The following is a 22,875-nucleotide window of genomic DNA, read 5'->3' on the forward strand; positions in this document are numbered from 1 at the left end:
GAATGGGACCAAAGCAGACAAAGGTCTCTAAGCACAAGGTAGTGAGAGCTGGATGTTTCACAGCTCATCTGCCCTGGTTGCAATTTCAGGAGGGATTCCCACCTGGAAACATGTTTGGAGAAGGCTCTGAGAACAAGCCTTGCTTCAGCTGCAGGGAGTCCACTAGTTTGCTCAAATTCTTCCTGCTAAAACAAGTCACAGACACAATTGAACCATCTTACCTGTGTCAAACCCAAAACTTGGCACAATGTCCACTGTTCCATGAAAGGCTCCAGCCCATGCTGAGGTAGCGCTGGTGACAGCAGCAGGATCTGTCTTTGTCACATCGCACTGGGGAGCAGGAATCCTGGCTGCGCGAACTGAAGGCATCAGCAGGGACCCATATCGGGGGTCACGGTGCGAGCTGGGATGGTGATGGTGCATGTGTGGATGAGGGTGATGACGATGCATGTACACATCATGCATGTGTGCATACGAAGGGCTCACCTGAGATGCTAAAGGATAATGCCAGGATTCAGATGTGGCAGGGGGAGGAGGCTGGGCAGTCTGATGAAGGCCGTGTCCTGGCCAGCTGCTGGGATCTGGTGTTGGGAAGGTGCCTGGTGCAGTAACAGGGAAATCAGGGTGTACTCCGCTTAAGCATGGTGGAGGGGGAGGCTGATAAGAGCTGGTCCAAAATGAAGTTGGAAAACTGCTCCTTTGGCTTGAAATTGATGAGCTTTCTGGCAGAAAGGAGAGAAACAAAATATGACCAAAGCTTAACAACAAATTTAATGACAAAACCCCACAATGATTTTCTACTCTTTCAAATTTGTAACACTGAACTCAAGCTTCCCCAGCAATTACAGAATCACAGGACAGGTGAAATAGGAGGGCATCCTCTTGTGATTATCTGGTCCAACTGTTTTGCTCAAGTAGGGTCACCTAGAGAAGGCTGTGCAGTATGGTCTCCAGTGAGATTTTAACTGAGATCCAAACCCCACACCACCTCTGGGCAACCAGTTCCAGTGTTTGAACACTCTCAATGTCAACAAAATAAATTAAAAAAAAAAAAAAAAAAAGTAGTATCGTGTTCAGATGAAGTTTCCTCTTTTTAATTCACGCCTATTGCCTCTCATCCTGCAAGCAAGTATTGCTGGGGAGAGTCTGACTCCCTCATCTCATTCCCTCCCATTAGGTATTTGCACATAAGATAACCCTTGAGAAGACTTCTCCAAGCTGAAGAGTCACAGGTCTCTCAGGATCTTGGCACAGGAATTATGAGGAGAGGTTAACTCCTGACTGAACCAGAACACATCATTTAGAAAGGCAGCTGTTGTGGCTGTAAATGCTTCTGAGGACAGAGAACCAGGTCACACTGCAGAATATGAGACATTTGGCTAAAGGAAGAATACCAGATCTTCTCAAACTAATTGCATGTTTTAATGGGATAAATATTGTATCTAACACACGTTATGATAGTCACTTATAGAAGAGATCATGTTGCCCTGTACCCAATAGGATCAGACAAACAGAATCATCTGTATAACTGAAATAAGTTTTTGTTAGAAATAAAAGGCTCACTGTTTCTTACAGCTAGGGTTCAACTTATATTTAAATGGATTTCAATTCCTCTACATTATGAAATCACATTCTAAAAATTCCTCTTTTAAAGGAGCGGTTAGTGTTTTTGATGTGTAGGAAAGTATTGGCATCTCCATTCTCACAATCCTCTTGCCAGATCATGTTCGAAAGTACTGCTTCATGCAATATGTCTCAGCTCAAATAGGCTTTTTTTTTTGGTCAAAGATGGAAACATAAAAATACAGGACTTTACCTCTGATGAAAGAATAACTCATAAAAATAGCCTACAGAGAAATAAAGCCAGGGAAATTTTATATTTGACGAGGCAAGGAATCCTCTGTTCTTCATATAACATTTACAAAAATATTTATATTATTTTTTTAAATGACCTTTTGTTTTGCTTTGTTTAACAAACAACTGGCATGAGACTTGGGTGAAGACACCATTGAGAATGAACAGATTCTTCAGACACTCCTGCCTCTGAACTTTGCTTACACAAAAATGTTTTGGAAACAAAACCTGTAAAAGTGTTTTCTGACTGCATCACTAGGATACTCATGTATCTGGTTTGAAATCCATTAAAATCATAGAAAGTTTTTCCACACATCAGTTGGCTTTGATTTGTGCAGTTTATTGAGCCTGATTAACTTCCGATATGGGAAATAAACTTTGCAAACCCACTCTGGACAAACATAGAGAACTTCTTACAGTACCGAACTGCTTCAGCGGCTGCAAGCTTATCTATCAAACTACACTCCAACATGACTTTCTTCAAAAGGTTGCTTCTTTTTTTAGGTACATATTCCTATTGTAATTTATTGTAGAAGACTGGAGAGAGCTTCAAGCATATAACAGAAGCCTCAGCACCCCTCCAAAACTGGTGTTGTTTCTTGTTTGTTAATTGTTCCTTCTCACAAGGAATTAGGCTAAGATAGAGAGTGCACATTGTTCAAAGTGTTGGCATCAGGGCTGACAAAAAAAGCAAAAACACGCTTCTTCATGTCCAGTCTCTCATTTTCCTCGCTGTCTAACAGAGAAGCACAGCCTGACAATGCCTTGCCAGTATTCTGGAAATTTAATCTCTGTAATTAAGAGTTTTTGGAAGCTACCTGGCTGTTATCTGCACAGAAAAACCCTAAATCCAAACCATCTCACTTCAAAAAAGCACAGTAAAACACAAAGTATCTGAAGGACAACTTTAACAACAGGAGAGAGCACTTTAAACCACTGGATATGCCAATATGAATTCAACCCAGATTGCATACCAGCTTGGCTTTACCAATCATGCAGAAGTTCTAGGCCACAGAAAACATGTTTGGTCATCTTCATTTTTCAAACTGATGTACATATCACAAAGCCATTACCACTGTCAGAAACTGTCATGGACCAGCTACACCAAGATACCATTGAGTGTAACAGCAGAGACCAACTCCACTGGCCAAAGTCAGGTCATGTCACTGGAAATACTGGGTCCATCCAGGTTATAAGGTCATGCAAGAAAACTTAATCCACCTTGAGGCCTCACAGAGGATGCTACTGAATATTAAGTGTGCAGCAACCCCATCAACAAGAACCATCTCTGTGTTGAACCACAAACCCCAGCTACCACACATTTCCACAGTATTTGAAGGGTCTCCTTTCCTTCTCACCTTTAAAATGGCAAGCACAACCAATTATCTTTACAGATACCATCATGTCTGATACCTTGCCTCTATGGGACATGGCAATGGAGAAATAGCCATTTCAGCACTGTCCGGGGCAAGGCGGGATGGGGGAGGGGTGGAAATCTCAGTAACTTCCATGAGCTTTCAGAAGGTTGGAGGAGGCACTTAACAAAAATTGTCTGCCAAGAAAGATACTAGTTACCACAGTTTCCTATTCTAAGTACAAGGAGGCAGGGACATGGCAACATCTCAGATACCACAAAGTGGTGACTAATGCTAAAGTTCATGGTGGCTGGCCAACATGTGCTGAAAACATGACAAAGCACATATGCTATAAAGAAGACAATATATGGAATTTTCTGTAATACAACATAACTTCTTACTTATGCAGGAGGAAAAAAAAAAATCCAAGAAAGAAAAAAACTAACACTTTCAGCTGGGAAAAATTTGTTTATATAAATTCCATTATGGTAACATTAGTTTCAAGGTATCATTAGTTTCATTACCTCTGAAAAAGGCTTCAGGTAGCTATGCCTACAACTGAACATTTAAAGTCCGTGTTACTGGAGTTTGTTGTAGGAAACTGCAGTTTATAAAAAGACAGTTTTGAAGTTAATTTTAGCCTAAACTGATCAGTATTTTCAACATACAAAAGATGAAAACTTTCTCTTTTCAGGACAGCAGGTTCTATTTTTTATACACAAGCAAAATCCCTCCTCAAAACAAAAAACTCACAGTATCACCTTCATGATGAAATTACAGCTTGCTCTTCCACCAGGACACTAAAAAAGCCCACATCCATAAGACTTAAAAAAAAAAAAAAAAAAGGAAGGCAGAAAATGTTATTAATCCCTCTTTTCAGCCAAAGGAGAAATAATGCAGTGAGCCAAGTAGTCCCAAGTAGTCAGTTTGTGCCCACACACTTTCCATTTTAATCTGTACCTTCCAAAACAGCTATTGTAAAAGCTTTTTTTTTTCAATTATCTGTGAGTAATTTATTGACAAAAATTCTCATTACCCATGAAGGTTATTTATAAAAGATCTTCAAGCTAATGATATTTTAACTTCTTTAAATAATGGGATACAAATTCACATCCATTTGCTGCAACTGAACATCTTTGACAACAGTACATGAACCAGAAGACCAAGGTGTTAGCATCAATCCTTCCCCACTTTTTTCAAGCCAGCATGTTCCAGAAAACTCACTTGGGCCTGAAAAAACTCTTGTCAGAGTTTCTTTTTTGGAGAAACAGATACCCTCAGCTTTCTCTGTGTCCACAGTACAGAAGCAAGCAGCTCTGCCCAGCAGCCTCCCTGGGGATTTTCATACCGCTTCAGCAGGTGCAGCAACAGCAGAGGGCATATCCTCTTACTTTATTCCTGGAAGACTTTCAGGACACAAAGACCTCCATTCCCCGCCGACGGCACAGGGCACGCCGGGTCAGGAGGCTGAAGAACCCTTATGCCAGGCCACCCTCCCCCTTCAGAGCTTTATGGGGAGGGGCTGTGCAACCTCAGGAAGAACCAGGGAATAGCAGCAGGGTATGTCTGAGGCCAAAGAGAAGACACACAACCCCACCCATAGTATGTCTCCAAGCTTGTGAAGAGGGCTTGCTGTAGGCCTGAGGTCTCTGGGGACTGCCTTGATCCCATCTCTAAAACATTTATAGCCTGTCTGGGCCATGTACAAATGCTTCAGTCTCCTTTTTAGTAAGAATAGGTTCAATCCTGCTCTCAGTTGAGTCGACGGAAAATTTCCCATTAACATTAATGGTCCCAGCTCAAGCCATAAATTCCTCTAGCTCCCTAGCCACTTCTGCTGACCTTTGCTTAAACTTCCTCGGATTTGTCATCATCTTTCTGGAAAGCAAGTCTTTCTGTGCTATTTTTCTAGTCACAGTGGTTTCAATAAAATCCTGTCTCTCTTTATTATCTATGACTTTCATCAACACACTCTCACCTCAAGATTGCTGATTATGAACTCCACCACTCCTATAAGGATCCTGACAGTACCTCTCTCACTCAACCCAACGCAAGGCCATTACTCACTCAGTTCATGTCCCCTTGCCAGTCCACATAAGGACACGATCAGAAATAATGCAGCTGTGGATCTGAAAAACTACTCAGACTGCCACATCCAACGAAGGGGAAAAAGTGTCTTACCAGCATGCTTTCTCCAGTCACCAATTTTGAAATTTTCTCTGTAAAGTCTACCTAGTTTATCTGGCAAGATATGCTCTTTGTTACGTTGATCATGCTTATATGCATAACAGTACATATGCATAAGTGCAGTATGCAAATGCCTCACAGTCCCTACCATGTTTCTACATCCTGCTCGGAAGCCAAGGAACATCATCCCCAATTATGCACAGGAAGCCAGTAGCGATGCGATGGCCTGTGAGCCCTGTCCGTGGGCAGGCTGCAATGCACCACACCACACGGCTGCAGCCACATGGACCAGGGCTTGCACCCGAGCTAGTTCCAGCCTGTGCTGACTCCTCCCTACCTGGAAAGCAGCCACAGACAAATTGTAATCACCTGGCAAATTCACCCGAGAAGGCTGCATGGGTCTCCTCACGTCCAAGACCAGCATCCCAAACAGCTTTGGCTCTTGCCTCACAGGCCAAGTTTCACACTTGGAGCTTAAAAATAAGCCTCTAACCTTGCAGTAGACGTCTGTGAAGCCACGTGAGCTCTGCTGCATTCCTTCCAGGCCTTGGTGGAGCTGTGGGCTATGGCAAGAGGGGAACATGTCTGCTTCTTTCACGCCTTTGACACCTCTTTCCCACTTTAACACTTCAGATCACTCAACCCTGAGAAGCACCTTGGTTCTTTCAAATCTGCGGGGATTTTCCCACCTCCACAGAGGAGCAAAATTTCAGCTGCAATACAGTATGTATTACCATGACATAGACCCGGCCACATCACAGAATGCTCCTCTTACCTCTCCACAGAGGATTTAGCCCTGCCTTGCTCTTCGTAAGGGCAGTTTCTGGACTGAAGCTACTGACTTGGCTCAAAGCTCTTGAGAAGTGTTCATCCACTACTGAACCAATGTCTCCCTGGAAGTAAGTGAAAAGGACGCAGCGAGAGTTAAGGTACTCCATCTCGGCAGGCTGGTCTTTCTCATCCTCCTCTTGCTTGCTGGGAAGGGTCACTTCCAGAGACTCCTGCATCTTGTTGTATACAGCTAACTTCTTCTGGGATTAAAAACAAAACAAACAAGAAACGTATCACTGATGGCATTCAGTACAAGCTCAACATCTGGTTTCCTTAAAGAAAAATAACTGAATACATTGAATATCCATTCCATAATTACGGTTGGAATACAGGGATATTTTGCACCGACATTGCACAAAGAAGAGATTACCAGCACCACTTAGAGTTTTTATTATTCACACACAGATGGACCTGCTTCTCAGGCACATTTCACAACCACAATTTATCAGCAACAGCTTTCACTCAGTACCTTAAAAAACAGATTCCAACAATGCAATCCTGACTCCCACCTGGAAAGGATATTCCCATCAGTAAAGGCTACAGAGGTCGATCCAGCTCTGCAGAGGGGTGGCCAGATACACAGCCTCTGTATTTGACCCATCTAGCTGAAAATGCACCAGGTTTTGCCAGCCACACTGCCCTAGTTGAGAGCACATGGCCCACTGGACTCCTCTCATCTACTCCTTGTTGAAGATGTAAAGACGGGAGAATTTGGTGCTTCCTAGAAGATTTTCCACCGTGTTACCAGAGTCCACAAAGCACATACACTGTCACTCACTGCCAAGAAAATGTGTATCATAGGAAGCTATATCTTAGGGTGCTGCGTAGGGTTTGGATGGGGGTGGGGCTTGAGGGAAGTTTTTTGTTTTGTTGGTTGGAAGTGGTTTTTTGTTGTTGTTTTGGGGTGGGAGGTGGGAGGGTTTTGTGCCTATTCCTTTTTTCGTTTTATTTTTTAAGTATCATCTTCTGGAAAAAAAAGGACAAAAATTCAAGTCATTGAAAACCTAAACATGTCATCTGGGGGAAGAGGGGGATTGACAAGTCTGCAAACACATGCAAAAAAAATCTACCCTAAACCAAAAACACAGAGAAGCTTATAAAAAAATAAAACCCCACACATGCCATCTGTGAATGCCTATTTCAGAATCTTCTCTCTCTCTCAAACCAAACCTAAATGTCAAAATAAATGTGTGTGAAGATCCATTTTGCATGGAACATATTTTTCAGATGTTCCACTTTACAACTGTTTTCACAGGCAAAAAAAAAATCTCCCCCAACAGTCAAGCTGCAGGAATCATAGCTTTTAGCTAGCTAGCCATTTCCACAGCTGACTTTACACACACGCAGCTTCAGGAACCCAAAACAACTACAGCACACATGTAGAAGTATTTCATAGCTCTTCTCTAGCATTACAGTTTGACTTTTATGGTTTGCTTGGCAACACCTTAGCACCACCAGAATCTCTTTCAAGTTTACAGCTTTCTTCCCTTTTCCCAACGTTGTTCTATAGGAAAAGGTAAGAAACTACACAGTCTGTAAAGTTTCATTTATACAATAAATACACTGGTCTGATTTAGAAGTAATCAAAAGTCATTTTCCAACCTTGTATACGGTCAATATATTTACAATTGATACTTTCCAAATTGTCTAAGTCAATACAAATTCTCACATTGTAATACAAAATAGATACTCTGAGGCTAATTCTTGGTTATGAATGGTTATTAAAAATTAACTGTAAGAACAAGAAATTAAAACCTACAATGTTAAATTCTCATAGCAATTAAGTGATGCATCTGTCATTACAGAAGGTTAACAGATAAACATAAACCAGCTCAGTAATACTTTTAATTCCAACGCTGTTATGTAAACTGCAATGAGGGATGTAATCAATTTTATTTTACAGTTTGGGATATCTAGACAATGGTCTGGAATTCAAGTAATTCTGTGCTTCACAAAGCAAGTTATACCATGGCTCTGGTTAGCACATTATTACTTACATACAGGTTTATCCTTCTGGGAAAAAAAAAAAAAAAAGATGGAAAGAGCAAATCAAAACATTTTTACTAGAAACTATTAATAAATGCTAAAAGGAAACACAATCTGAGGCTCTGCAACAAATTTTTCAAAATTCAGAATTTGTACCTTTTTGTTAATCCTTTGTTCCCTCTGCAAACAAAGAAAAAATATCTCTTAATATTTGTTTCTGAAAGGCTTACTAAGATATCACTCACAGTAAGCTTTATGGCTTTGTGTGAGTAATCATGGAGCGATGAGACCTTAGTAAGACAGAAACGGTTATGCAATATTGCATGTACAGGAGGTCTATGTATTAGAAATCTGTAACAGATCTATGTAAGTGACTTGATCATTCTTAAAGGTGTGCCATAACCCAGATCCTCTTAAAAATGCAAGACAAGTGGTTGGGGAGAGTGCTTCTTTCATTTTTGTTTTTGGTTGGGTTTTGGCTTTTGTGTAGAGACAAAGTAAAAAAGAGATCCTTAATGGAAGTTTAAACAGTTATTGATGTATTACAACATCTCAGGCAGAGTGTATATGCCAGACCTTGAATACATGCAACACAGTTTAAAAGTCGACTTCTATCATTATAGGTGCATCATTTGTAGTTATACTGTAGGTATGCAAATACATTTACAAGAATGCAATTATATAGAGAAACACATAATTTAATATAGCCCCTGGCTTGACTTGGTTATCAGGAAGGAAGTCTTTCAATGTTCCTATATAGAGACTGGAGCTCAGGAAATTAAAACTTATCTCCAGAGTCGCTTCTCTGTGCAGGAATGTTTCCCCTTCCACAGCTTAAGAATCTAATTCATTTTCCATTTCAACTCTCTTCCCTCCCTTCTAGTCCATGGGCAGTCATTACAAGATATTCTGAGCACTTGCTGTTTTTGAAAACAGCAAATCTGTTTGTGGTTTATTTGTTTGTTTGTTTGTTTTTCTACATAGAAAAAGATACTAGTACTGATGGACAAGTACAAGGCTTTGTATACAGACTGAAGTGAAAAGTGTTTCATGGTGAGTTTTTTGTGAAGGATGAGAGTTCAAAAATTATTTTTCAAAACTGCTTCGAGCCTATGATCACACTGATCTACTGAAATTGAACTTCAGGAAGAAATTAACAGCCTGTAATTACAACACTCTTTAAATAAGAGACTACGGTGAGACAAAGCAATTCAAGTTTTCCTTGTATGCAGTATATATACACCCCTTCCATTGTATATATCCTTTATTAAAGTTTTTTTCTTTTCCTAACCCCCTTAAATGTCCTGCTTGTACACAAATTCTGTGTTACTTGTTCAGACCTTAACAGTCAACTTCTTATAACATTTCTAACTGCAGTTGTGTGAGTAGACAAGTATGCAAGATCATCAAATGCCAGATGAATTTGTCCCATCATCATGGCAGTTTGGGTAGGCCAGTGCAGGATGATACAAACCAAAAAACAGGTTAGGTTTCTGATAACTAATCTGGGCTTGTCCAGTTTCACTTGTACTTTTTCATGCAAACAGTTCTCACATATATTTAAGCTGACAACAGGATCTGTAATATCTTTACAAAGAGTATTTTCTGAGCAAATGCAACATATTTCTTGCCTAAGTTCAGATCTCTAATACTTTCATATATTCATGAATTCCACCTCTCTTCCTTACCAACTAGAGGCTGAGATTAAGCAACCTTTGAAAAACAAAACAAAACAAACACACAAAATCTCATCTTGGCCAAGGCCCAGAATACAGAACTAAAAGTCAATTTACCATACTAGGAAATACGGAAATTCAGTGTCTATAGTACCTGATGCTGGCTTACATAATAGACTCAAGTTCATGGCTGAACGATGAAGGTACAACCTCTGGGTAAATAATGCCATACAGCATAGGCTGAATTCAGCTTAAAGCTTTTTTCTTTTTTTCTTTTTTTTTTTTTTTTTTGGTTTTTTTTTTGTGGTTTTTTTGTTATTTCATATAATCACAGTGTCTTCTAAGTATAATTTCAACTATTCAAGTAATCTAACAAAAGGAAACTAAAGGTCAACAGCAAATCACCACGTATACGGAAATAGTAAAGAGAACATTTATGCTGGATAACCATCATCCTGTCTTCTGCAGTAAAACTGACCACTTTTAGATCAAGAAAGCACATGGTCCAAAATCTCACATAAAACCCCTGTCTTGAAGAGTCCTGTTATTTTCTGACATACTCTACCCAGAACCAAGCAAAATGGTTCTCCTGCAGTGAAATTTTGATCACATTAAAGCCAATGGCAAAAGTCCAACTGACTGCAAGGGTCCCAGATCTCACCTGGGGGGTCTGGTAAAAATGTCAGAACATTCCTCCTAACAAATTGAAAAATATTCCCTTCCAGCTGAAACCAGCTACTAGGCACCAAAACAAAAAATGAACCAAGTGCAGCTGACAACGGAGAAAGTTTTAGTTTAGTCAGGTTTGAATCAAAAATTCAGGCCAGCCCTTATTTTACATATAAGCTAGTTGTGTATTGCTACAACTTATTATCTCCATACATGCCATCCTACAGCATATGGCCCTTTATGCTCCCAAGCATGAAAGTCTGGTGTGCCTGGGGCCACCTGTTACAGATTTTCCATTATGAGGGAAAGAACAGGAACCAAAAATAAAGAATAACAACACTGAAGAAACACTATATGACCCTGTCCTGAGAAAAAGGCTGTCATTTGACATAAGCTTCTGAGAAGGAATTTCAGCAACAAACTCCAGGCAAATCACGGACAGGCCTCCATTTGTGGAGCTGTCTGCCAAGCAGGCTCCTATTGATAACACAGAAAGTATTCAAGGAAGAAGACAATTTTGAGCAATCACGGCATGGAATGCTGGGCCTGAAAGCAGTATTTACTGCATGCCATGAAAACATGAAATGCTAACTTCTACCCTCACAAAGGAGCAAGCCAACAGCATAGCCACACGCTTTCAGGTGAGCCACTGAATTTGCAGCAGTAGGGCCTGGAGCTCCCACTGTGCTCTGCTAAAGAATGGAGTGGTGGAAAAATTACTTTATACATTTTTTGCTGTACATCTAAACAGAGATGTATCGTTAAAGTTTAAAGTCATATTTCTATGTCGTTATAGGAAGGTCAAATAGAATTTGGTCCCAATCAGGACAACAAAGCAAAGCAGGCAATTTATTTATTTATTTATAATCAGAAGTGTCTCATGGGATTAAACAAAACAACATAACAAAAACCCACACAGAGGGTAAGTCTTAACCCAGGTTTTAAGTCCTGTAATTCTGAGAGTAAAGGTTATATAGGTCTGATTCAGTTTTCAGTGAAGTCAGTAGCAGAGTGATCACCAGGCTTCAGAACAAGCTTTGAGAAAACATCCTAACCAGAAAAACTGAATGTGAGGCTACCTTGTGCTGCATTAGATACTGCAGACTGCCACACACATAAGTAACATAAGCCCATCCTCAAAGTTGAGAATGTATGTTACAAAGAAATCTACTGAAAAACTAAGTTACAGTATATCAATTAGGTTTTAGCTACAGTCAGCTGACAGAACATTACATGTAACTCGTCCTTGTCTGCAATGCTGTTAGTTTGGAAGGAAGAGTTGAGTTAGTGACCTAATTTGCTAATGGAGACAAGCCCTTTTCTGGAAAAAGTCTGTCTGCAGCACTGCCAGCAGTAAGTCTGACTTGAGCATATCACAACTCTTTATGCAAGACTTGATTTAGCAAGGATGGTGTTGGCTTAGCTCTCTACATCTACATACCATGGAGAAATTCCAAAACTACCATTTACTGCAACTTCCCATTTCAAATGTCTAAAACTCAGCTGTTAGTGGGCCAGGGTGAATCCTACCTTAGGCTCAGCTCTGCAGCTTGCTATACCTAGATTGACAGGGCATGGCGAGCCATCACAGCATTTCTCATGAGCCAAGAATACAACAGGATTCTTCACTGATTATGTGTTTCCAGAGTCTCTTCGAATGAGTAGCTCTGTTACACCCATTCCTCACCCAACCCATAGAAAAGCCAAAATTCACGATTACAGCTGCACAGCCCCTCCGGAAAGTGTACGACGAAGAGTTCGCCATTCTGCAGGGTTGACCCTCATGCAGGCACAGCTTCTTGCCACACAGAGGAACACATCTGTGTTGTTACACCAGCAGATGCTTGCCCTGCCTTTTGGCAAAGGCATGTGGAAACCCCAATTTATCTATAGAATTAGGGCCACACCCTATTTTCATCAGCTGCTGGCATCGTTTGAGCATGTATATATCCGGATTCCACTTACTTCTCTCCAGAAAACACCCTAGACTTCAACAATCTCAAAGACCTAAGCTGCTAAGCCTCCAGTCCCATTAACATTCAGTAGGAATTCAAGTTTCAGTCCACTGAGTGCTTAAAAAAAAAAAAAACATCCCTTCTAAATTCATTTGCCAGCTAGTCCTTTCTTGGCTACAGATTGGTGAAAGCCAAGCTTCCAGAAATTCTGCATTTCTGCTCAAGGAAAAAATCAGTTCTGCATGATTTTAAGGGAGTGAAAACTACAAACACAGAAATACAGAAATAAATTTAAAGTGGAGTAACTTTGAAAAGGCACGATAGACTATCCCCTAAAAAAAAATGTCACTTCTGCACAACTCAGGCGCACACCAGTCCATCATTTAAAAACAATCCAATATCAGTCATTTAAAGAAAAAAAAATAATAATAATAAAAGAGAGAGAGAGAAATGGCCATTCAACTCTCACTGCAGAACAGTGACACAATACCGTCTGCTTGCTGGAGACACTTCTCCTGACCAACATATGCAGCATGCAGCCTATAGAAACACGATAAAGTTACCTTTCCAGAGAGACACTATGGCCCAGAACTTGAACCTACACATCTGCAACAGCAGCTCGACAGCTAAGGAGCTTGCTTTGCTCTTGAAAGGATACAAAACTGATACTGAAAACTGGCATAACCAGTTACAAGCTTGTGACAGATTTAATACCTACGAAGATGCACAAACTTCAGTTAGAATAACACACCTATGTCTCCTTGCACTGAAAAGGAAAGGAAAGCCAACAGGAACACAGCATGGAAGAGTTTTCTCTTTCAGAAAACAAAACATTTTACTGCGCACTGAAAACCAACAGAGTAGTACAATGACACTGAAAAATGCTTCAATGGAGTCCTCAGATATTTTAAGGGTGAGATCCACTTTAGCAGCTTCAATGCATAGCTTTATTTTTAAGATATCCCACTAGTTCATCTTCCCTCACTGTTATTTTTAAACCACAGTTTTAATTCCAGCAAAGAAGAACATTCTTTAAAATGGTCATCATCCTCACAAAGACCACAGAAGTGTTTTACATGTTGAACACATGTGTAAGAAGAAACAAAAACCTGGCAAGAGATTCCTCATCCTTTCTTATGCTCTTTATCGGTTGATTAAATGTCCCTGACAGGACAATTCTGAAGAAAAATAGACTTGCAAAATGTCATACATTACCCAAATAGTCAATCTTTCCACCACAACTACAGATGCATGAGGAGTTCATTCAATGTTTACTTTTTTTTTTTTTTAAGTGTATTATATTCAGAGAGAATATATGAAATGTGCTAAAGTTCACAGCTGATAGAATTAGTGCAACATTCTTAGTTCAGTGACAACAGCTTGGTTTTCCAGTCTGACATTTTATGAGTTTGTGAAGACCCTCCAGATCCAAATATTTCAGGAATAATTGGTGCAAGCAGGATTAACTAAAAGCAATTGTCAATAATATGCAGGATAGCAAGGTTTAGAATGTTTTTTGGTGGTAATAGGATATATTGTGCTGTCCACAGCTCTTGAACTGTATTGGCTCAACAAAACTATCTATGTTTCTTGCTTTGCATATCTAGCTCCACTGTCATTAAATAGCATGAATAGCGTAACCCACAAGAACTCAGTTTATTTAAAATGAAATTTCAAGAATCTTTGGTGTTCATTAAGGTGCCTCCAGGATATTTCATATATGGTGCTGCTTACAGCTGATAGAGAAACTTCATGATTCTGTTTAAAAATAATTGTACTTGAGTGTGAAACAGCTGCTAATGATCGTTTAATAGATTTTCATGTACTATGCGTTCTACATTCCATATCCTGAAAAGATATACAGCCAATCACCTACAGAGTTAAATGCCAAAACATCCACCAAAGTTTCAATTGCAGTTTTCTATCTCCAGGTCTCTTAGTCAATCTGTTTGAGATTCTTTATTTATTTTTTCCCCAAATTATGCAGGCTAACAACTGGAGCTCCAGCTCTTTAGATAGAGAGTTTGTAAGTAAAATTACTGTATAGATGGAAGGTTCTGCAAGCTGTGACCTAAATTAGAGAAGAAATAATAACGAAGGCACACTATGACAGACAAAACTCACAAGTTTTCCAGAGCCCATGTTTACAGTGAACAATGTGAGCAACCTGGAAAAGTTCACTGAGGTATCACTTCTGCGAAGGGGCTCTCTGTCCCAACAGTGAAGGAAAAAAAAACCAATAACACGCAATAGGAATTTTAATGGTTTAGCCCATATTCGTGTCTCCCAGGCAAGTTGATATTAGGGGTCACTTCCCATGTACGGAGAAAACAATCTTCATGGATAATAATGATAAAACCTTATGGAATGCAGCAACAACCAAAAAATGTATTCTCAGATGACTACATTAGGGCCAAGTCAATATTAGTCCCACTTCACCCACGCACTGCATAGTCTAAAAATGCTGTCAGCCTGATAAGAATTTCCTGACTTTTTTTTTTTTTTTTTTTTTTCAATACATCTGATCACCCTATTCAGCTGGAAACTTGCCCGAGCAAGTCTTCCAAGACAGCCGGGGTGAGTGGTGCAGTGCGTCCCGTCCACGGGGAGCAGTGCGGGTCCCCTCCCGCCGGCGGGCGGAGGTTACGCCCGTGTGCGCGCCCGTGGACCGCTCGGCAGCAGCGGACAGCAAAGCCGCAGCTCGGCAAAGCGGACGAGCCGTGAAGCTCGTCGAGTAAGGAGCGACGGCAGAGAGGAGGCGGGCGTAGAATGCAAGGAATAACTTTCTCCCCTTTTCCCGCTCCGGCCGAGCAAGTCAACACCTACTCTCTAAATATAAGAATTTGGGAAAAAATATTTTTTAAAATAAAAAAAATGGTCTTACCAGTCTCCGCTGCTCTGGGCACCCTCATCAGCTCCCCGCATCTCCAAATCAGGCCGGGGGCTGCATGGCGCATCGCTGGCTGGCCGGGGTGGAGGTCTCCGCCCCGGCCAGCCAGCGATGCGCCATGCAGTCCGCTAAGGGGGGGACACCCGAAAAAGTCCTCCCACCTCCCAGTCCGCCCCACCGCCACGACTTGCGCGCTAGCCCGCGCAACCCTTCCCTCCCCGCTGCTCACCTGCGAACAGCCCGCCGCGGGTGCGGCCGCGGCGCCGGCCAGATAGCGGGGCGCCCCGCACGCCGCCGGGGCGGGCTGCTGCATGGCCACGTCCGAGCAGCTCATGGCCGCGGCCGCCCCGCGCCACCGCCGCCTCCCGCTTCTTCTTCTTCCTTCTTCTTCTCTTCCTCCTCCTCCGCGCAGGGCGGCCGCGGCGGGGCGCCGCGCAGCCCCGGCTGCCAGCGCATCTTCGGCGGCCGCCGCGCCCCGCTCCCGCACTTATAGCGCGGCGGCAGCGGCGCGGGGCGCCCCGGCGGCGACAGCAGCAGCAGCAGCAGCGCGGCCGCGGGGGCGGGACCGCGCCCCGCCCGCCCCCCTCGCAGCGGTTCCGCGGGCGCGCAGCACCTGCGACTGCCCCCCGTCCGTCCCGCGGAGGGTCCCGCAGCTGCCCTTTGCTTTGAGGCAGGTTTGGCCCTCAGTAATATTTATTTATTCGCTCTTGGTGTGAATCTCCCGTCTCTTCTGGACGGGAGAGGAAAGCACCTCGGTGCCGGGTTTCAGTCTATGAGAAGCTCGACCAAGCTTAAGCAGTGGGGGCTCTCCCTAGTCAAGTGTCACTTGCACCAGCCACACTTGACCTCCTGAGGGGATCGTCCTGGAAGTTCGTCTGGGAGGTAGAAGGAACCCACTTGTCCCATGGGAGGTGGGAGATTGGATACATTTTTAACTAGCTTGCAAAGTTTGTCTTCTCTCCCTACATTTGGTCCACAATGTCTGGAGGCGAAAAAAAAAAAAAAAAAAAAATCAATGAAGTGTACTGGTCTAGTTCAAAAATATGCAGAAAACCAGGATCTGGTTGTAAGGGCTCCAGTCCTACTCAAATATATTAACGGTCTACCTCTGTATGCACATTTTTGCCTGCAAGCTGCCCTACTGCAGTCCCGCACTTGAAGGCTTTCAATGCCATTCCTCACATGGAAAAGACTACGCAGATGGCTTGTCAGCATTATTCCAGTTTATGAGCCTGGGAATGACTGCACTTGTTTGCTCTTGTTTTCTTCTCATTTTGGCCTAAGATGAATTGTATCAAGTTTAAAGTTTTAAAAAACAACAAAAAAAAATTGTTTTGAAGTTTACCTACATTTAATAGTGGCCAAAAATGTAAGCCTTCAATCAAAAGTTCTAAATTTATACTCTCTCTTCTCTCTGTATATATATACACACACACACACAAACACACACAGACACACACATCTCCTTGGCCAGAACAGTTAGATGAATACACAAGGTTAAAATAGCTCTATCTGCCCCCAGTAGGATTTCTCTGAAACCTTCAATGACAATACTTTGAAAAAAGATCCAATGTCCTGCAGGAAGGTTTTGTTGTTTTTTTGTTTAGTTTCGGGTGTATGAATGATTTAAAAGATTTAAAAGATTTAAAAGTAGCTATATACTTTTTTAACGTCACTGTGGTAATTTGTTCCTGTTGCATTTTGTATATTTACCTAAATGGATTCAATCTTAAGTATTAATTTTTGCAGACACTTGGAAGATTTTGCAAGGGTACAATACACATACAGCATACACTTTGCTTTCCCAAATATACAGGCTTCTGAATGATTTCTTCAGGGAAACAGAAAATTCAAATTCTGATTGCTATCTACAAATCTCTGGTCAATCTGGGCCCTATTAATTTTAGAAATCTCTTTTGCCTTGCTTCCTACTGCAACAACAAGCCTAAGGCAGAACATTATCCCGACAGCAACGTTTGCAGGAGCTGTCGATCAGCAATAACAGGTACCACCTTCAGAAACTCTCTGTTCCTGGACATGTGCCTGATCCTGACCTGGAGGTTTTCACCGTGCGTGTACGGCCGGGCTGCTTTCAGGCATTCCTCCGGCCGCTCTGACTCCTGGCACCCGGCCTCCTCACATTTGGACAACTGGCTGCTATCCACCCTCACAGATCCTCTCAGGGAAGCTGTGCTGCTTGCTGCAGAGGATTGTGAAACGTTTCCTGTTTTAGGGAAGATGTTGTTTAGCACCATTCTGAGGTAAAATGCTTTCAGATGCAATGGCAATAAGACCCAACAATAGTTTATAAAAAGAAAACCCAAACCAAAACAAACAACGACAACAACAAAAACCAGTCCCCCCTATGCTAAATAACAGTAACAAAACAAGATATAAAATCACAAACAGGAACAAGTTTTTTCAATACCAATGATGGTTTTTAGGAGAAAATCCACTGCAAGTCCTTAAAGCAGAACCAGACCAAAATAGGAAATTACTATGCTAGAGCGATACATTGAGGTGGGAGTACATTAGTGATCATTTTACACCCAAGTACATGCAGCACTTGTGAGAAGTTTATAGATGCGCTAACATAGATATCACTGTTTTCCACAGGATGTCAAAGTACTCAGATACTCAATTAGCACACATTCCTTACTATCAGATCCTGCTGCAAATCCTATTGAATGCCTTCAGGCACAATACAGTGGCATGATACATCATGTCAAAAAGCAGAACGGAATCATTATCAGGCATATGTCTGACATGATGCATCATGTCAGTCGGCCAGTCGTACTCAGCCATTGCTGAAAAGGATTTTGACATGGTACAGTGTGCCAACACTGTAGCACAGAACTACCATGTTCCAAAAATAGGGACAAATTCACCTCTGGCATAAGTAGAAGTAACTGCAGTGACTTCATTAGATTTGCATCTGCTTATGTCAACAGTGAGTTTGGCCCATAATCTGGAATTTATTTAAAAGTGGTAAGTGGCTGCATTTTCAGATATTATATTGCTTTCTACTCCTAGCATTCAAATACATTGAGACAGTTGGGATAAAAACATCACCTTTCTCAGCTCTTTCACTTCCACTCCACAAGAAGCAGCATCAAATTTCCATTTTTAGCAGTGTAACAATACCATTAAGTATATAGAGGGCTTCTCTTCAGAAGCACAGGAAGTTATGAATTTGGAGATTTCAAAAGAAATAGGAATTTACAAAAAAGAGGAGAGACGATCTCTGCTTTCTGCCTCCACACTATTTTACAGCAGCAGTTTCAAGCACTAGAAGGGCAGCAAACTGTAAATTCTCAGTGGCAATTAGAGTAATATTAATAGTAAAAGAATGGCATGGAAGAACATTGGGATGAAATGTGAGATCTGATAAGACTTGGAGATTTCTTAAAAGGTATTGTAATTTGTTGTTGTCCCCTTTCACCACTCTGGAATGAAAAGCACAGCTTGCTAATGCAGATGCATCACACAAACAAAAGGAGAGGAACAGGCTAAGGTATGACTGGTCCCAGATCTTTACAGAAGAGAAACATCCCAGCTTTCTGACACAGTCTCTCTAATGAGGAAAAGAATCAACTGGTTGTACTTTATTTAGAGTTCATTCATCTCTGCTGTCTATTCTAGCTTCTTAAATCAATCAGACTATGTTGATTCTTGGACTAGCTGAACTTCAGTGATGCTAAATGCAACCATAGGAAATAAAGACCAGAAAATCCTCTCAGAGAACCAGGTAAGAACGACAGCTGAACGTGACTTGGTACAGCCTTCTGAGCAACAACAAGAAGTCAGGGTCCCCCCCTCCCTCCTCTACACTATGCAATTATTCCCAAATATTTCTTTGAAGAGACAACTCTGTACAGTTAGCAGTTCCACAGAGATGAAAACAAACAAGTCTTTTCCTTTATTCTCCTCTCTCCCCCTTGTTTCACCCTCTGCTGGCATTCTATAAGTATTTAAATCATTGGAAACCACACCCTAGCTAGCTGTGCCTAGTATTTACAGGCAAAGCCCCTTGGCTTTGTTGTTATGGTCCACTCAACAGCCAAAAATGTAACACGTTAGTTTTTCCTAAATGAGAAGAACCAAGTCTGAAGAGACACACTGCATCCTAAGGAAATAAACATCAGACATTATCTACACCTTACATATGAAGGAAAAAGAAGGGTAAAAATAATGTTTGTTTGCAACTGTCTGGGAACCCTCTGATACGATAGACAAAGAAAAAAAAAAAAAAAACAGTTTTGATGAACAAGCATTTTCATGGGGATGACTCAATTTTGACAAACACCCTCTAAAGCAAGTTCAGTTTCTGGTGGAATTTACCACAAAGATTTCTTAATGTTTCACGCCAACTTACATGATGTCCAGCTAGGGAGTTTAGCTTGACCTAAGCACTCAAGGGCTGCTAGATATGTTCCCGTAAAGCTGAGGTGCCATCACAGCTGTGATCTACACTTCCAGCTGCAGTGTATGTCCCAAAGTGCAGGAGGCAATAGAGAGCTCCAAAACCCCCGGGTCAGGCTCAAGTTCTCTCCATTCCCTAGGGAAGATGCACAAGATAGGGGCAGGCAGGCAGGCACTCCTCATTCCTGAAGAAATGGTGTGAAAGCACACTGTCACAAACATTTAGGGAGGGAGAGAAGGGTGAGAGTTATTTGCTTTCCCGAGGCTAAAGTTTCTCTCTATACATAGTCACATTGCTCCAATTTGAAACAATATGGAAATTGAAAGGTTGGGCAGGAACAACCCCAGGTTCCAGTATAAGTTGTGGAATGACCTGTTAGAGAGCAGTGTAAGGGAAAGGGACCTGGGGGTCCTGGTGGACAGCAGGATGGCCAAGAAGGCCAATGGCATTCTGGGGTGTATTAGAAGGGGGGTGGTTAGTAGGTCGAGAGAGAGATTCTCCTTCCCCTCTACTCTGCCCTGGTGAGACCACACCTGGAATATTGCATCCAGTTCTGGGCCCCTCAGTTCAAGAAGGACAGGGAACTGCCGGAGAGAGTCCAGCGCAGGGCAATGAAGATGATTAAGGGAGTGGAGCATCTCCCTTATGAGGAAAGGCTGAGGGACCTATGGCTCTAGCTTGGAGAAGAGGAGACCGAGGGGTGACCTTATTAATGTTTATAAATATATAAAGGGTGAGTGTCACGAGGATGGAGCCAGGCTCTTCTCGGTGACAACCAATGGTAGGACAAGGAGTAATGGGCACAAATGGAACACAAGAGGTTCCACTTAAATATGAGAGGAAACTTCCTCTCAGTGAGGGTGCCAGAGCACTGGAACAGGCTGCCCAGGGAGGTCGTGGAGTCTCCTTCTCTGGAGACATTCAAAACCCACCTGGACACATTCCTGTGTAACTTCATCTAGGTGTTCCTGCTCTGGCAGGGGGATTGGACTAGATGATCTTTCAAGGTCCCTTCCAATCCATGACATTCTGTCATTCTGTGTTTGGGAAAAAAAATAAGTGTTCCATTCATTCAATACGATTTTCATTCATACAGCACCTTGGGAGTACAGAAGACAGGTTTAACATGTCCTTCATAAATATAGTAAATACACACTCACCACCAAGGTTTTGACCCCTCTGGAATGGGAGACAGCAGTTCATGTGTGGCAAGTATGTTACCCTGAAATTTTAGGATTGTTTGATTCAAAAGGCAATGAAATACAGTAAATCATTGGCCCAAGCTTTGATCACAAGGTGGATAGCAACCTCTCCATACAGTGTGAGAATCTGGACACCTCTCTAGTCATCTCCTTCATATTTTGTAATATAAGCAAAGCTGCAGTGCCAATCATAGCAAATATCTTCCTTCAAGCCACTAACAGCTTTTACATCTTATGCCTGTAATCTTCAGCAAATAGATCAAGGACTGTTACTCATTTTACTGCCTCAATGCATTATATTTATTCTTGTTATAACATTTTCTGTTACCACAGAAAATGTTTGGCTCTCAAAGAAAAAGAGGGAAATGTGATGAAGATCCAAATTCTTCCCTGAAATGCAAACATTTTTAAAGGCTTTAATGGAAGATATGCATTGGAATCCCAAGGCACAATCTGGCATTAGAATTCTCCATCTATACTGGAATTTTTTACCATGTCTTTTTCATAATACACTAGTAAACATGTTTCCAGCTCAGCAGCTGAATTTTGGGGCCCTGTCACATCTAGGAGGGAAGCGCAAAGCAGCTGGGCAGTAACTGTAAAGGATAAGTAGAAAACTGATGAAAACCTTCAAATGCTGGATGATGCCTTTCTTTTCCATCCTCCTCCCCATTGGAAAAAAAACACATTGGGGTGCTCCTCCAAGCTTGCAGCTGGTGCAGTAGCTGGTCTAACTCAGGGAAGCTTTGATGTTGTTCCTAGTTATCCTTAAAGCTGCTTTGGTCCCAAACTGGCCATGGGTTGAGCATAGACAGCTTCCCCTGCTGGCCAGACTCTGAGGCTATAGCAAAAATGGTGAAAACAGAGCAATTGAAGATGAAGCCTAGCAGCTCCTGGCAGAATATGGTTTTATTTTTCTGAGGACCAGTGACTGGTTCATGACCACTGACTGACATTTTGCTCTGAAATTACTCCTGTTGATGCTAGCATAGCTGCTCACAGAATATTGGTCCTTCAGTCTGATACGCCACCTGTAACTGCCAAATGGCAGACATACGGACATTTTTTTTATGAATTAGCCAGAGTATGATATAGAATGTCTGCTGGTTCTATGCAGCTGGGGGCAAGCTGACAATGCCTGGTCTGGCACGAAGCCCATAGCAAAATATTAGCCCAGCAGCACATTTATAACAAAGCTGAACCAGCAAAGGAGTTGAGCGGAGCTTGTTTGCATCAGCTAACTGCAAAGGTTTTGATCCAGTCCAACAAGCTCTAAGGTAGGGCTAAGGTTTATGATTGCACTTAAGCCATAATTGCTATTAAAAAAATAATGCCATCTCCTTACCTTTGCTTCCCCTCATGTCAGCACAGACACGTGTGTCTATAACGTTAATAGGACAGAGACACCAGTCCAAGGACTAACTCAGTAAAATTATGATCCGTTTTGTCTGGGATTAATTCTTAGTTTGAAAACAGTCTTACAATCTGACTTCATCACACTGAAATGATGCCTAGATTTTCTACAATCATCCCTGCTGAATCTAGCATTCTTTCACCCTCCACTCCACCTTGCAGATATTGCAATCTGCAGTAGAACAGGACTGATTTTACACCACTGCTTCACCCTCAAACCTCTATTGCAGCTGTACAGTTTTGTCACCAAATATGGCAAATCCATCTTTCCCAGGTAGCCTACTTCAGATAACTCCTCATGAAACAAAATAATGGCAGTACTGCATCCAGCTGAGCTGCATTCATTTTACTTCCTTCTCCTTTCCCTGTGCTTGAAATAAGTGGTTTCTACAATAATTCAGCTACTAACACTCCTTATGTTTTATTGGGTGTGA

The 22,875-nt window shown here is 41.8% G+C and overlaps 1 protein-coding gene across 3 annotated transcripts in view; it reads right to left on the reverse strand.

The window, feature by feature from the left end:
- VGLL3 (vestigial like family member 3) overlaps window positions 1-15,947 on the reverse strand; it is a 29,154-nt gene extending 13,207 nt beyond the window's left edge. The window contains exons 1-3 of one of the 3 annotated variants that reach the window (XM_065064846.1): window positions 15,633-15,947; window positions 6,172-6,424; window positions 222-722 (exon numbers count right to left, since the gene is read on the reverse strand). In XM_065064846.1, coding sequence (XP_064920918.1) covers window positions 222-722; window positions 6,172-6,424; window positions 15,633-15,737 — 859 coding nt within the window. In that variant the 5' untranslated portion in view covers window positions 15,738-15,947. Of the gene's footprint in view, window positions 1-221; window positions 723-6,171; window positions 6,428-15,397; window positions 15,498-15,632 lie in introns of those variants that run through there. The other 2 variants (XM_065064836.1, XM_065064855.1) reach the window with 2 other exon arrangements.
- Between the last annotated feature and the right edge of the window lie 6,928 nt (window positions 15,948-22,875).

The sequence above is a fragment of the Columba livia genome, chromosome 1 (assembly GCF_036013475.1).
Source record: "Columba livia isolate bColLiv1 breed racing homer chromosome 1, bColLiv1.pat.W.v2, whole genome shotgun sequence".
Lineage (NCBI taxonomy): Eukaryota > Metazoa > Chordata > Aves > Columbiformes > Columbidae > Columba > Columba livia.